General features: G+C 39.9%; 2 protein-coding genes across 4 annotated transcripts in view; one reads left to right on the plus strand and one right to left on the minus strand.

The window, feature by feature from the left end:
• Nucleotides 1–16,270, plus strand: part of ACAT2 (acetyl-CoA acetyltransferase 2) — an 833,137-nt gene that overhangs the window by 745,203 nt on the left and 71,664 nt on the right. The gene's annotated exons all lie outside the window — the stretch shown is intronic.
• Nucleotides 1–16,270, minus strand: part of PRKN (parkin RBR E3 ubiquitin protein ligase) — a 612,533-nt gene that overhangs the window by 205,786 nt on the left and 390,477 nt on the right. For all 3 annotated transcript variants that reach the window (XM_083732566.1, XM_083732565.1, XM_083732564.1), the window contains one exon: nucleotides 10,738–10,874. In XM_083732566.1, the coding sequence (XP_083588692.1) occupies nucleotides 10,738–10,874 (137 nt within the window). The remainder of the gene's footprint in view (nucleotides 1–10,737; nucleotides 10,875–16,270) is intronic.

Genomic DNA, 16,270 nt, shown 5'->3' on the forward strand with positions numbered 1-16,270 from the left:
GAGATTCCAGCATTGCAGGGGTTGAAATAGATGATCCTTAGGGTCTATGAAAATGGCCTCTAAAATGGACTTAATGTGCAGGCTGGTTTGTGTGCAAAGAGGTGATCCCCAAAGGTATTTTATGTCACATTATATATGCAATAATTTTGATTTAGGGCTAAAGCAACAAATTAGGTGTAGATACTTTGAGATACTTTACTAGAAGTATTTATGATCTACCTCAGTATAAGTTAGCTTCATAAATATATGCTGTTAACATTCCCATCCTCTTCTAGCCTGGACAGCATTTGAAACAGAAAGCTGAAAGTGAGCATTCAAATGTTTCCTCAATGTTATGTGGGACAACTCATCAATCATATTTGCTTATATTTTGGAAGAAGATGGGAAACAGTCACATAAACGGATTTTTTACAGGCGTAAAAATGATTCAAAGTAGCTGTAAAATCATTTACTGATATCCAGCTACTTTTTGCAGTAGTTTGGCAGATTCTCTACATAAGAACAAATTTGATTTAAGATTTGTAATAAGCACTTACATCAATAAATTATAACAGATTGGTGATTAGTGGTATTATTTATATGCAATATTTTTGTACCTCTTATAATGCTGCTGTCTGCTTCACAGGGATTAATTATTTTCATAATTTTGTCTAAGTAGTAATATAGAAAATGTCAAAAAGAAAATTAGATTTTCACTTTCCAGGCACAGAAATTTAATTAAAGTCAACTCATAGTCAAAGGAGAACATTCTTCATCAGTTCTGAGATGTGGCAACGATGCCATGCAAGAGACCAAAGCTCAAAAAGTAAGTCTAGGAATATTAATTGAAGGCTTACACGCCTATGCACATAGCCCAAATGGTCTCTGGAGTTTGTCTACTGGAGACAAGTTATAACTAAAAGCACCTGGTGATGGTTTTCCCAGCTGAACACTATTCCTGCTTATGGAACCCTCTCACATACGAACCATTAGGAATTCTAATAGAGGGAAGATTAGATGCCTTCATTTAAATAAATAAATTTCCAGGAGCTCACCTTAACTTAGAAAATGGAGATGGTAATTTAACTGTACATAAAGACACCTTCATTAAAAGCCAGCAAATTAAAGAAGGCAAATTAAAACCTGAGTCTGAATGGATGACTTTTTATGGTTGTGTATATCATTTATTTAAGTATTAACATCCCACTCTCCTGGTTAAAGCTTCTAAGCTTCTACAAAGTGGCTTACATAAAACATAACCAAACCAATATAAATACAACGTAAACAGTCATAAAACCCTGTGAATTATTAAACACATTTAAAACATTAAATAAAATAGCAGGGTAAAAACATCCTGATTGAGACCAGTAAGGATAAAACACAGAACAATAGTATTTTTTTAAAAAAACAGATGGGTGTCAGCAACTGAAAGCAGACTGAAAGACATAAGTTTTTAAGGCTCATTTAAAATGATATAAAGAGGGGGCCAAAGACCCATCCTATGGGGATAAGTTCCATTAAGATGTGTCACCACTGAAATGTCCATGCCATTTTTTGCCCACCACTCTAACTATTTTGGGGCGGGGTGTGTGTGTGTGTGAGGAAACACAAATGTGGTGGGGGGTAGAAATCTCTCTTCTATTCACTTGTTTTAATTTGCCAGCAATTGCCATTTTAGATGAGCTGTAAGCAGCATTCTATAGGCAACTAAAACTAGTTTGATTCGCTGCCCTCAAAACTGTGCTTTTCTTTGCTTTTTATCCGTGTGAACCAATTTAGTATATCATTGCAAGTAAGTGAACAAAATAAATTCAAGAAAATGTAGTTACTACATTGGGCGAATTTGCTCATTAATAGCTGCTTCTTCTCGAAGCATATTTTCCTTCTGCTTTTATGTTTCCCACAATGCCCATTATTTAAGCTGTCTTAAATAAAATGATGCAAAAAATATTTATATGCCATTAAAAACTTCTCTCTTTCTTTCTTTATTTTTTTTAAAAAAACCCACTAATGCAAAATGGACAGTATGACCATTTAAATTATTTCCAGTCTAGTCTAGTGTTCTTGTCCATGTGCTGAAAAACAGATAAACTTTGGGTTTATACTACTGAACAGTTTCTTTTTCATCATATTGAAACATATTCAAGAGAACATGAACCACAGAAGAATTACGAGGGACTTGGTGATTAAAAATATCTTTTAAAAATGAGCATATAAACCAGGCCTGCATATACCATAGCCTGTGCCTTATCTAATGAAACACAGCCTATTATCCATGCATTTTGCTATGCCAGATATTTGACAGCCCCCCTCCTGTAACTTTATGAATTTCAGACATGAAACAAAAATGGAGCTTATTGAGTCCCTTTTGGGCCCCCATACATGGCTGGTGGGCTATCTTCAGTTTGATTAAAAGGGAGAGTGAAAACCACATAGAAAACACATGTTAGGATACCTTCTGAACTGTTTTTTGCAATGCATTTTTTATTATTGTGAGCTACCTGGGCTTTCTTTGGAGAGGAAGGGTGGACTGTACAATTGAAATAATACATAAATAAGGAGGTTGCACTATCTGAACTCAGCTCTGGGCAGCCTCCCTGTCTGAGAAAGGGCACGCAGAGAGGTTTTGAAGGTGCAGATATAAAATGCTCAAAGGGATACAGTACTTTGAAGGCAGGCATTGGGGCCAATCTCTGCCTTAAAATCTCACCCTTCTCAGCCAGGAGATTGCTCAGGTCTGAGGTAAGGATGGGGAGAAATTCAATTCAGTTCACATTGTATACCAACACTAAAATGTTGAATTTTAACACACACACACACACACACACACACACACTCAAACTGCTGTGGAAATGGGATGACTTAAATTTAAGATAGCAAAAGTAAGAGACAGAGAAGCACTGAAATTGACCATATTCACAAATACCCAATCTAAGGAGGGATGCACTGAGAAACCAGGGGAACATTATTGCAGATTTAATTTTGTTTGGATGAAAGGAGATAGTCACACACAGATTTTGACACATGCATAGTTCTGTTTCAGCTGTTTTGTGAGGATTTTGCCCACTTTTTGGTATTTCTGCAAAGCTCTTGTTTCTCCCAAACATGCTCCTACTTCCCTCTTGTGTGTGACTGGCGTCATTTCGGTTGGGTAAGCATCAACCCTCACCCCTGAACACTGGAAAGAATGGGAAATCTGTCAGGAAGAAAGCTAAAAACCCTTTTGCATCCATTTAATCCTGGTGAGGAGTGTGTACCAATGATTTAAATACGAAGGTTGAAGAGTTAAGGTTACTCAGCTGCAAACCTATTGATGACTAACTGTTTTCTGCCATGGGAATGCAGTATCCACGCCTCTGATCCCACAGCCACCATGCATTAGGAACTGTATGTGGCACCATGCATTTTAATTTCCACTTTCCCTCATTGGCTTTGCTATATCCTATCAGCTCAGGCTACTTTACCTCTCAATTCTTCTGCCAGTGAAACTGCCCAATATATGAGGTCCTTATGTAAGATGGTGAAAAATTGAGGATGGCAATTATTGGACTGAATCCAAAGGCAGCTCTTGTTAGAAGACCAGGGGCTTGAGAACCCACCACCAATTATAACTTCTTGTTACAGGATACTCACATAGGAACCAATTCCCAGGAGTCTTCTTATATTGCTCTTAAAGAAGTGTGTGTGCCGCCCCCCTCACAATTTTTAATAATAGTCCCAACAGCAACTAGAGGTAACTTTATTTATCTGTGATAATATAGACATCACCTCAAGATACAAAAAGCATTTTACAGTTCTGATGGGAATAGCTTCTTTTTCTCCGATCTCTTTAGAATATGTCACAAAATATGATGAACTCTTCAGGCGTAAATGGACGTAGAGCCATTTTTGCAAAATGCTTGCAGCAATGTAAAAGCTTGCAATTCTTAGCCTCACCATTCTTCTCTTGGCATTCCTGCTCCATGACATGTTTATACTCCCTTGTGGGCTATAACCCCACATAGTTATCATCCTTCCCCCACCCCTTTTTAATGGAAAGTGGTAGGGTTCATGTTAAAATACGCTGTGTGGTTTTCTGTAAGTGTCATTTTTTTCAGATGAAATTTCAGTGCCCTTTCTACTAGCTAAATAACCATAAATGTGCTTTCATGCATATGCAAGCCTATCCCTCTAAGCACCTTATTAATTATTTCAAAGATATTTAGAGGTCAGTACTCATGGAAATATCTATGCATGAAGACTCATTAATTCAAGACACCATAAAGATAAATGGGATAGAGTTTAGTTACCATAAGACGAGAAAACTATTTTGTAGTGGGTTTTGCTCCTAGGTGCAAAGTCTCAGTATCTACACACAGAATGGGTTTAAATCATAGCTCTGTTTTAAATAATCAGACCAGCTATTGACATGATTGGATATTGTCTAATGAATTTTAACCCTCCGAAGGAGTGGGTAGGGCTCATCACTCAGTACATGCATTACACATGGAAGATTGTGGGTTCAGTCCTGGTATCACACATCAACAGAGTCAGAGAGCAGGTGATGGGAAACACCCCTCTCTGCTTGATACCATGGAAAGCCTCTGCCAGTCAGAGTAGACAATAGTAGGCTAGAAGGATAATAAGTATAAAGCAGCAGCTTATGTCCTCATAAATTCTAAACAATACTTGCTGAACTATCTATAGAAAACAACCCTACACCAGGTAGTATTTTTCTAGGCAATCTATCAGATTGTAACTTAGATCTCCAGATTCAGGTATGCCAGTTATGGAGCACAGCGTACGCATGCACACACACACGCACACACACACACACAAACACACACATCCCATTACATTCATCGTAAGGGATTTGTGGTGATACTGAAGCCTCTGGCAATTATTGCTTCAGCTGTCCTAATGTCACAAATAGTGGAGCAGGCAGAGGATGTTCAGCCAATGGCAGCCAAAAGGCCCAGGAAAGAATGAAAGCCAGAGGGAGGGAGGCTAACAGTGAGAAGGGACAGAGTAATGTGCACATAGTGAAGGAAAGTAGATTGGGAAACCTGGTATTCACATATTAATCTGAAATAACATGAGTATTTATTCTCTGGCCTCTAATCTATGGTTGCTTCCAAAGGAGACATCTACTGTGGAACAGTCATGTTCCCCCTGCCCACTCACTTTTAATAGGGCATCTACATGACACAGTGATCACAACATTTCATAGCTGTCAACTTACAGCTGACATAAGGGACCTGCAGCCTCACCTGTTCCAGGCACTCCAGTCTTCCTGTCCTCCTGCAGTCTCATGCTGGTAGCTTCGAGAACACTGTCCAACCAACTTTGTAACCAGAGGTTCAACTGACTAGAATCTGAATCACATGCACCACAAGGCCTATGCAGCCTCAACTTAAGATGGCTCCCCGGCCTGGCTTTGCACTGCAAAGTTTGCAGCAGCACGTGCAACAGAATGGCGTCCAGCATTCAAAAAACCCCTCAGCTTGCATTAACTAGCCACACACAAGGCATGCAAGCTCCACCCCCCAGTCGTCGTTAGACTTCTTATTGGGTGAGCAACACAGCCAAGCAACACAGTTGGAGCATCCCTCCTCCCTGGCCAGCAGGGAGAGGAGCTGCTTCCTTTGAAATTTAAGGGACATCATTTAAGGGACATTTAAGGGACATCCATTAATAAGGGACAGCAGCGGGACATGGCGCTGGAATAAGGGACTGTCCCTTCAAATAAGGGACACTTGACAGCTATGCAACATTTCCCCTCTGTTCAGCTTTCTTTCTAAAACACATACATCACACAGCTGTTCAACAGGTTGTTTGGCCAGTCATTGCTTCATAAAAAGAATAAATAAATGTTCTCTATGATGTCTTTCCTTTCTAAGAATCAGCTTAATCACTTTAATCCTTCCTCTTCCAAATATCATCATTATCTTTATATCCATTTTCTTTTTCCTTCCTAAACTGAAGCTAATGGGTAACAGGATCATGCTTGGAAACAGGATCATGCTTGGAGTATTCTACATTTTCTCCACACATAATGGGGGAAACTGCTTTGAGTAATATTTTTTACAACCAAGTGGTGTATACACTTTATGAAATAAATAAACATAGTTGTCCCAATGAAAATTACTGCACTCCCCTCACATTTGGAGCAGGGGAAAAAGGTCTGTCCACTTGGTGACAGATTCTAGAAGTCTGAAAAAAGAGTTGCTATTCCATTTCCATCTTAAAGCAGAACCGAAATGACTGTGTGCTACTAAATCATCCATGTCTGGAAGCACCCTATGTGTAATGACCCTGCCATTAAGGCACACAAGTTACAAAATTGATTTGAAAAATGCTATTTGTACAAAATACATTTTTCACTACATATTTCATGCTCAAATTACTATGCATCTATGAAACACATCTCTGTTCTCAGTTACAGTGATCCAATGAATTAAATCCTGTTCTTTTCCCGAAGAGTTTTTGACCTCTAGATTTATCCAGATATATATACAGTCATGGGAAAAAGCAAGTTCACCCTGCTTGAATTCCGTGGTTTTACATACGAAGACATAATAACAATCATCTGTTCCTTACCAGGTCTTAAAATTAGGTAAATAAAACCTCAGATTAACAATAACACATGGCATATTACACTGTGTCATGATTTATTTAACAGAAATAAAGTCAAAATTGAAAAGTCATGTGTGAAAAACTAAGGACACCCTATGATTCAATAGCTTGTAGAACCACTTTTAGCAGTAGTAAAGGGACCCCTGACCGTTAGATCCAGTCGCAGACAACTCTGGAGTTGCGGTGCTCATCTCGCCTTACTAGCCAAGGGAGCCAGCGAACAGCTTTCGGGTCATGTGGCCAGCATGACTAAGCCACTTCTGGCAAAGCAGAGCAGCGCTCAAAAATGCCATTTACCTTCCCGCCAGAACAGTACCTATTTATCTACTTGCACTTTGACATTGTTGTGGAGGAATTTTGGCCCATTCTTTATAACGTTGCTTCAGTTCATTGAGGTTTGCTGGCATTTGTTTATGCACAGCTCTCTTAAGAGAGAGATGCACAGCATTTCAGTTGGGCTGAGATCTGGATTTTGATTGGGCCATTGCAACACCTTGATTCTGTTCTTTTTCAGTCATTCTGTTGGTGTGCTTGGAATCCTTGTCCTGTTGCATGACCCAATTTTGGCCAAGCTTCAGCTGTTGGGCAGATGGCCACACATTTGACTATAGAATAATTTGGTATAGAGAGGAGTTCATGGTCAGCTCAATGACTGCAAGATTCTCAGGACCCATGGCTGTAAAACATGCCCAAATCATCACCCCTCCACCACTGTGCCTGACAGTTGGTATGAGGTGCTTGTGCTGATATGCTGTGTTCGGTTTTTGCTAAATGTAGTATTGTGCATTATGGCCAAACATCTCCACTTTGGTCTCATTCTGTCCAAAGGACGTTGTTCCAGAAGCCTTGTGGTTTGTTCAGATGCAACTTTGCGAACCAAAGCTGTGCTGCCATGTTCTTTTTAGAGAGATGAGGCTTTCTCCTGGAAACCCTTCAAAACAAACTGTACTTGTTCAGTTTTTTTCTCATTGCACTGTCATGAACTTTAACATTTAACATGCTAACTGAGGCCTGTAGAGCCTGAGATGTAACTCCCCCCCCCCCCATTTCTCTAAGCATTGCACTGTCTGACCTTGGGGTGAATTTGTTGGGACGTCCGCTCCTGAGAAGATTGGCAACTGCCTTGAATGTTTCCCACTTCTGAATAATCTTTCTCACTGTAGAATGATGGACTTAAAATTGGTTGGAGGTGGCCTAGAACCCTTCCTAGTTTCATGGGCAGCAGCACTTGCTTCCCTAAGAGCATTGTGTGGTCTTTCCTCCTTGGCATTGTGTTAAAACACACCTGAACGCTCCAGACCAGCAAATTACAGAAACTTTGGCTTTAATAGAGCTGGGCATACTTGCTGATGATCAATTAAGCAAGGACATTTGATTAGCAGCCACTGTCCGCTACTTAGCCTATTAATTCCTATGGAAGCAGTAGGGGTATACTTAATTTTTTCAGACATGATTTCTCCATCTTGGCTTTATTTCTGTTAAATAAATCATGACATGGTATAATATGTCATATGTCGTTGTTCATCTGAGGTTGTATTTACCTAATTTTAAGACTTACTAAGGACCAAATGATTGCTATATGTAAAACCACAGAATTCAAAGAGGGTGCACTTTCTTTCCCCCATGACTGTGTATCTCCAGCAAGATCTGATCATTCCCTTGATAGCATCAAAAACAGAGAGTCAAATGTTAATGGAAACCGCTGGCTATGATAATGATGTTATATAATTTCCCCAAAATAACAACACCAGAATGAAGTGTTAATTTTAACATTTAAGCAATCTAAACAAAGCTGATACTTTGCCTCCTGTATTTGCACCCATATGCACTGAAGAGAACGGAGGAATATTATTTTTTAGCATTTCTGGGACCAACCTCAGTGACACCAGTAAGACTTATCAGTGGCTTGACTAGAGCTGAAGTAACCCTATTTTTAATTCAAACAGATCTATAAAGTAATGTCCAGAATACAGCAAAACTGTTGTATTTTTGTACTGTAAACTGCCCTGTGACCCTTGAATGAAGGGTGGTATATAAATTTCAACAACAACCATGGTGTCAGTGTTTATAAGGAGTAAGATCACAAGTATACCCTGAGACCTGCGGGTATAGGGTGGTATACAAACAACAACAAGTATGAATAACAAACTAATTTTAGAGGGGGGTTTTATTGACACACTACAATCCTATATTCAACTGCTCAGAAGTAATGGAAATGAAAAGTCTTCACTATGGAACAATCAGTTCTGTTGGGTCTGTCTTCAGCTTCACCCCGCAGCTGAATAATGTTAACAATGGTGCATTTTGACATATGCTCTTTAGAAAGATATTGGTTTATATTTCCCACAAAAGAAGCCATGTGGAAGCAAAAAGATAAATTAGTTTCAGCTACTTTGCTAAGCATCAATCTATTGTGTCAACGACACCTTTTTTTTTAAAGGAAAGCAGCAATTGAAAAATTCAGCCAGGAACAGAAGAGTGGCAGAGTGGGCTTAACTCTTTCCCCTTCTGTTGCTTGTCCACACAAAATATCCCCACAGCTGTCTAGTTTTGTGCCTGAAGAGAAAAAATATGAGGTCCCCATATATTTTATTCTGAAGGTGGGCAAAACAGGGGTAGGGCAGTATTTCTAGCAAACAAATTGCAGGAGGAAAAGTGGGGTAAGCAGTTGCTTCACCGGTAGTTCCTAGACTTTCAATCACAGATCTGTAAGACTGTTTTTCTTTATTCCTTTTTAAATGATGGAAAGTGTCCTGGAACTCAGTGTCACATCTAGTTAAACCCACAGCAGATGATATGCATGGGCTGAGACATAGCTGAGGCTAAATTACTACTTAACAAGCTGAGAATAAAAAACGTAAAGCAAAAAATAAAATAAAAAATCCATAGATTGCTGGAGTATGTCAATAAATCCAATAAATGAATACTGATATCTTTATCAAGAAACATTTTGTCCCAAAGTAGTAGCCAACTAAACAGAGCAAAAGGACCAGAACTAAAATATGAATAGCAACAATGATGACAACAAAAATTTCAATTAAAAGTGCAATGCATTGACTCTTTAATGTCATGAAGTAATTTCCCAGTGAGTCCCAAACCATTTTAATAGTAGTGTCAGCTTGAAAGTTAGCATGGGGAAGAAAATCCCAATGACTTCTCCTCTGCTGCAGTGGTTAAAATAGGATAACCACTAAATAATTGGAATTTGATGAACTGTACATGTATTTCCTGGAAGCTGATGCCTAAGGTGGGAACTCTTCTGATAAATGTTAGAATGAGCCTGCTTGAAATTCAACCATGGCCATTACTAACATGAGTGGAGATAATGAAAATAAACAGAAAACATTACACCTCTCCTGGATCCAATACTTCTAAGAAACAGAATGGAAATCCATTGCCAGAAGTGGCTCATCCAGCATTAAATAAATTATTTGGATTGCCATGCTCAATGTGTCACAAAAACATGGATATGGCATGGTACTGCCAGCAAATTTGACACCTGAGAGCAAGAAAGAAAATTAGCTGTTTTGCAATTTTCGTTGTTCAACAATCATCAACCATTTTTGATGACTCTAATCCACATTTCTCTCCCTAGTCAAGCAGAAAGGATACTCAACCTAACAAATGCTGTGGGTGATCTGCCATGCACTCAACACAGTGGTAATTAACAGAGATAACTTCACCAGCCAGGAAGGTTATTTGAAATTCCTGTTACATACTTTTCCTATTAGCTGTTGAAGATAGGCCAATGAAGTTAACAACTTATTTGACTCTAAAGAAGACATGTGGAGGTCATTCAGCTTTTCTTTTCTATTTTTTCCCCCTGCAGTTTATAGCTATCATCATTTAACACTTGATGATGATGAAATACTAATGTGAAAAAATATGTATGCATATGCTTATAAAAGAAATGCCCTTTAGAACCAAGATATAGCACTGCAAAGGCAGAACAGGACTAGAGGAGTTTTTCTGAAACCAATAGGCAGTCCATCAAAAGAAGCAAACGCTAAGACAAATCATTATTCCATGATTTATTTATTTTTTTAAAAAATGAGTGACAGATATTTGTTATTTGAGCTAGTAATTCCTGCCTACTATTTAAGCCAAGTAATATGAGAGGGGGAAAATATTGGATGAACTTACCCACACATGGGAGGGAGTAGCCAAGGTCAGGGTCATGGATAAACTGGCGATTGTTCAGCATAGTGACACAGTATAAATGAAAACAGTCCAGGCAAATGACATGGCGATGTATGCACTGGAATACCAACACGGGGGTCCTAAAAGGAAAGGGGAGAAAGGATAAAGCAGTTTGTCTTTATTATGTCATGCTATTCCTATATAGCTTTGCTTCATGCTAGCAGTCTTCTATGCTTTATATGGAACATACAAAGACACAATATCTGCCTAGAGAGGACTTACATCCCAAGACCTCTCAGATCTGCTACATCAGCATGCTAGCACTGAGGATGAGGCTTACCAATGGCTGTACAGGATTATCGCAAGACGTGATGACACCGATTTTTAGGACTGTAATTAAATTAAGACAGACTGCACAGAGAGGAGAGGGGTGAATAATTTAATAGCAGGGATTGGAGGGTAGTGGGGGGAGAAAGAACGCCAATATGTAATTCAGTCTCCATCAATAACATCCTACATGTTTCTGAGGATTGGAGAGGGGACATAAACCACAGAGTCATTGGTGATATGCCATAATTCCAAAAACAGTTTTGCGCTGCATAATTCAACTTGAGCAGAATTACTGTATTGGCCCGAATATAAGCCACACCTTTAAAATTTAAGGGGGAACAAGAAAAAAAGACAATACCCAAGCATAAGCTGCTCCCTTAAAATTCTGCAGGCACTCACACCCGTTCTGTTTTACCATATGTCTGTTTCAGCAGTGATATCGTAAAAGCCATTTTTTGTAAGGTTGCGGATTTAAGCTGCATTTTAACTTTTCACGGTCAGAATTTGGGGGAAAAGTGAGGCTTATATTCAGGCCAATACGGTATATGGAATTAAGACCATTGAAAGCTCTTTCTAGAGATTCATTATAATGATAATGAGCACATCTCAATTGGGGGGGACATGCTGCCAAGATGCTATCCCCCCCATCCCCGACAATCATTAGCCTTAGGATGAATGAACAGCTGCACAAGTGGAACACAACAGTCTCATTCCAACCATACATCTAAAGCATGGCTTTCCTCCCTGGGGGAACAATAATGTATTAAGGATGCTGGAAATTGTAGCTCTGTTAGGGGGAAACTACAATTCCCAGGATTCTTTGCAGAAAGCCATCTACTTTAAAGCTATGGTGTTGGCCTATATTGACATAATCCCTGCACTGGTACAACAGTGCAATTTCACATCCATGGCAACACATTGTCTATTCTTCCACCCTTACAATATGGTGACCTAGCTTCAGAACCTTCACTGACCAAACAGCTTGCAGCAGTTTCTGCCATTAACAGGACACAGGATAAGAGTCTTCTTTGCCACAAACCCCATAATGTAAGTGTGCTCCCACCCTTCACTAGGAAAGGCAATAAGAAACACAGCTACTTTTATTGATGGACACCAAGCACTGCATGCCACTGATTGCCTTGCTGGTCAAACATTCATGATCCATTATTCATTTCAGGATGAAAATAAAGGCCTGTGACAGCAAAAAAAACAGCAGCTGCAGACAGAGTTGCAATGTAATGCCATGCTTTGGATCTGTCAGTATATGGTCTTAATGTGAATACCATGTCCCATAATAACTGCATCTCCAAATATAGGTACCAGAGATATTACTCCAGCAAGCAATTTGGGGGCCTGGCCATAGCATCACATTGAAAAACACATTACTTATCTTAAGGGGTCAGGATAAACAGTTTCTCCTCAACCAGGCATTTGGCTGATTTACATTTTTTAAAACGGGTTTGTGAGAGCGAGGTTATTGTTTTGTTCTTGTTTCTGTTTCTGTTTCATTGTGTAATTTGTATTCTCATTTTGTATTTATCTCTAGTGAACTGCCCTAGGATCTTTGGGTGAAGGGATTATAGATAGATAGATAGATAGATAGATAGATAGATAGATAGATAGATATGGGGCAGTCTGTCAACCAACCAACCAACCAACCAACCAACCAACCAGGACATCCTCTCTCAGCTTAGTCCCAAAGGACACCTAGTCACAGATAGTGGCATTTGCAGCTTCTACCCATTAGGTGCCACTGTCCCCAGCCAGTCATCCAAGATGCACAGAGGCATGTATGGCCACCAATGGCATGCAGACCACAACTAAAACCTACAACAACAGCAGTGACAAGCTGGAAAGCAGCTCTTCATGTGAAGCATTGCCATCTTTTTTTCCCTCCCAAGGCATTAGTACCTCGAATGTGACTTGGAAAAAGCTGCATCTGCTCTCTGCCCCCCACCCCACCCTGGTATTTCATGCAGGTTTCAAAGGTATGGCTGGTCTCTTCATGTATGTGTTTCGTCATTGTGTGTGCTTGTTTTCTCCTGCTCTGGAGGGTAGGACTCAAACCAATGGCTTCAAGTCAAAAGAGAGGAGAATCCACTAAACATAAGGAAAATCTTTCTGACAGTAAGCTGTTCAACAGTGGAACTGTCTCCCTCAGGAGGTTGTGGACTCTCTTTCCTTGGAGGTTTTTAAGCAGAGGTTGGATGGCCATCTGTCTTGGATGCTTCAGCTGAGATTCCTGAATTGCAAGGGGCTGGACTAGATGACCCTTGGAGCACCTTCCAGCTCTATGAGTCTATGATTCTAAGTGGCAGTGCATCCAAGAGGAAGCTACACAATGGCACAATGGCATGTGTCCTGCCATATAATGGAAAGTAGCAATCATTGTCATTAGGGATGACCTGCTCAAGTCTTTCACTTCCTTTCAAGAATAAACTTATCAGCCACTCAATAAATTAAAACACCCAGGTATAATGTGGAAGTCACCATATGGGGTAATATCCGAATTACACTTAACTTGCAAGTCCCCCTTATTTCAGTGTGTGTCCTTTTGTCTTCAGTGAAGCGAAATATTCCGTGCATAATCTTCTTTCAAAATATCCTTAAAAAGCCTCATACACTGTAGATTTCAAGGTAGTGTGTTGGTACCATTAAAAATATAATCTCAGTGTTTTAAGGGATTTTCGTAGAATAAAGCAGCTTACAAACTGAATTAAATAAAACCTCCCCACTACTAATCCTTATTAGTTGACCACTTGCTGTTCTGATTTATATAAAAAAAGAGGCAGGCAGCAGACAGAATACTCTGCAGATCTCAGAAACTGTAGTTAATGTAGTCCCTGAAGAACTGAGGCTGCAATCCTGCTGCATTCACTTACTGGGTGCAGATGCCATTAAACTCAGTGGGGCTGACTTCCAAGCACACAGGTTGAGGACTGCATAAGAACAGCCACTATCATACTTGTGGGTTTTAATCAATCACAGGCGGGGGCCCGTTATAACTCTGCCAACAGTTCAAATGCTTCCAGCTATGCCCTCAAACACACTTAGGCTGAAATCATGTCTACTCAGAAGTAGGTCCTATTGAATTCAGTGGGGCTTACTTCAGTCCCAGGTAAGTGAGGTTAGGATTGCAGCCTCACTTCTTCTTTCTACCTAAAGTTGACTGAAAGTGGAGCAGGTATACATAGTTTTGACACAGGGCCTTCATCCCATCTTGTGGTTTTCTATGACAACAGACAATTATGTGCAAAGAAAAAAGAAGAAAGCCTGTGAATGAAGGGTAGGCTGCGGACAGGGCCGTCCACCAAAATCACCACCACCTCCTGTACTCAATATTACATTTGCTTGTGTTAACAAGGCTTTTGCGAAAGAAACAGTTCACATTTGCTTAATCTACTTAGGAAATGGAATGAAGAGAGCCTTCTTCTCACAGGTAATATGTTGAGGCATTTGCAGTCCTCAGCTAGGAACGCAACTGGAAGAACTGCCTGACATAGAGGTACATACACTGCAGCTGTTGGTTGAACGCACTCAACAAACTCCCCATAAGGTTCCCATCTCACCAGCCCAACATGCAGAGCTGGGCACAGGAGAGGATGGATAGTGCAGTGCTTCTTACCTAGCCAACAAAACATCTATTGGGTTGTTTTAGTAGCATTCTAACTCCCTGCAGAAACAATTCCTCAGTAGCAAGGGATAGTTCTTTTAAGCAGCTGAGCAAATAGACCTACCTGATTAAAACAGGAAGGGAGGGCCTGTAGTTCAGAGATGAAACATATTCTCTGCATGCAAAAGGTCCAGGTTCAAACCGCCACCCCAAGAATCTCCAGGAAAGGCAGGGAAAGACCTTATCAGAAACTGATGCTGGAGAGATGTTGCCAGTCAGTGCTGACAATACTGAGCTAGATGATGCAAGGGTGGCATAAAGAAGCTTCCTATGAAATACACACACTACCTCTGTTTTAGTTTTTCGAAAGCAAATTTGTATCATTTTCAGGGGAATCTAACCTGAGACCCCTGACTGTCCATTACCCCTACTACTAAAACGATTGTTGTATCTTGACAAAGAAAGGGGGAGAGGTAAAACTCAGTACCCGTGTTTCCTCCCCATCCCTTTATACTATCAGTATGGACTTGATGGGAAATCAATTAAAAAGAAGCTGTGGTGGGAGGTATTATAATTCTGTACATCTTTCCTCCCCCAGCCCTGGCCCTCAGCTGAGGAACAGCAAGCCATGGATAATACGCTGCTGCTACAGAATCCTGGCTAAACGGAGAAAGATATGAAGACTGATCTTGTTTAGATAAGAGCCCCACTGGGAAATAAATTGTTTGAGTATATCTCAAAATCTTGTGACAGGTGTTATTAATGTATTGAGAGACAGTCCAGTGGCTAGGAATGCAAGAAGCTTTTTAGCATATGGAATTACCTGCAGACACAATAGAGGATTGCAAAGCTACATCTTTCACTGCCTGCTTATGAAAACCTTGAGTTAGCTTGCTCGCCTGTTAGTCCATTACCTTCAGTTTCGGTGAAGGGGTGGGGTGGGTGAGAGAGACCAAGCAATCTGAGGTTAAAGAGAATGTCACATTAAAAATCAGCAAGTTGACATCACTATTCTGAAATGCTTCAGAAGTAGCTAAAGCCTGCAGATATTCGTAAAGGAGAAAAAAATGTGATTGAACCTGTGAAAATCCCTGGGGTTATTTGTAGGTGACGATTGGATTTTTCTCACCCCTCTATCAAATATCTTAACCAAATAATAATAAAAAAGAGGGATATGTCTATATGGTTGACTCTCAAGGATTACATTCAGTGAGGCAGAAATAGACATATAGAGTCTGTTGCTGTGGAATAAATAAATGTGCTGTTGCTCATCCTTCGCCCAAGAGGGCTATATTTATTATAAAATGCCCAAGAGTTTCCCATTAACGTATTTTTTATTGGTTTTAGCAATCTTCTCCTAGCTTCAAAAGCTTTCCATATAAGCACCATAAAATCGTTTTCAATTTTGGAGGATCTCTATACTCTTCCAAAACAATTTTTTATCTGTTAACATCCACAGGAGGTTAGTAAGCATTTTTCAAGATGAGACACATCACTGGAAATAAATCTGCAAATGAACAAATACACCCAAACTCCAGAAAATCAAGGACGCTATGTTCACACATATAACCCCAAAATCACATTTGTTAACCA

The sequence above is a fragment of the Podarcis gaigeae genome, assembly GCF_964106915.1.
Source record: "Podarcis gaigeae genome assembly, chromosome: 3".
NCBI classification, from domain to species: Eukaryota; Metazoa; Chordata; class Lepidosauria; order Squamata; family Lacertidae; genus Podarcis; species Podarcis gaigeae.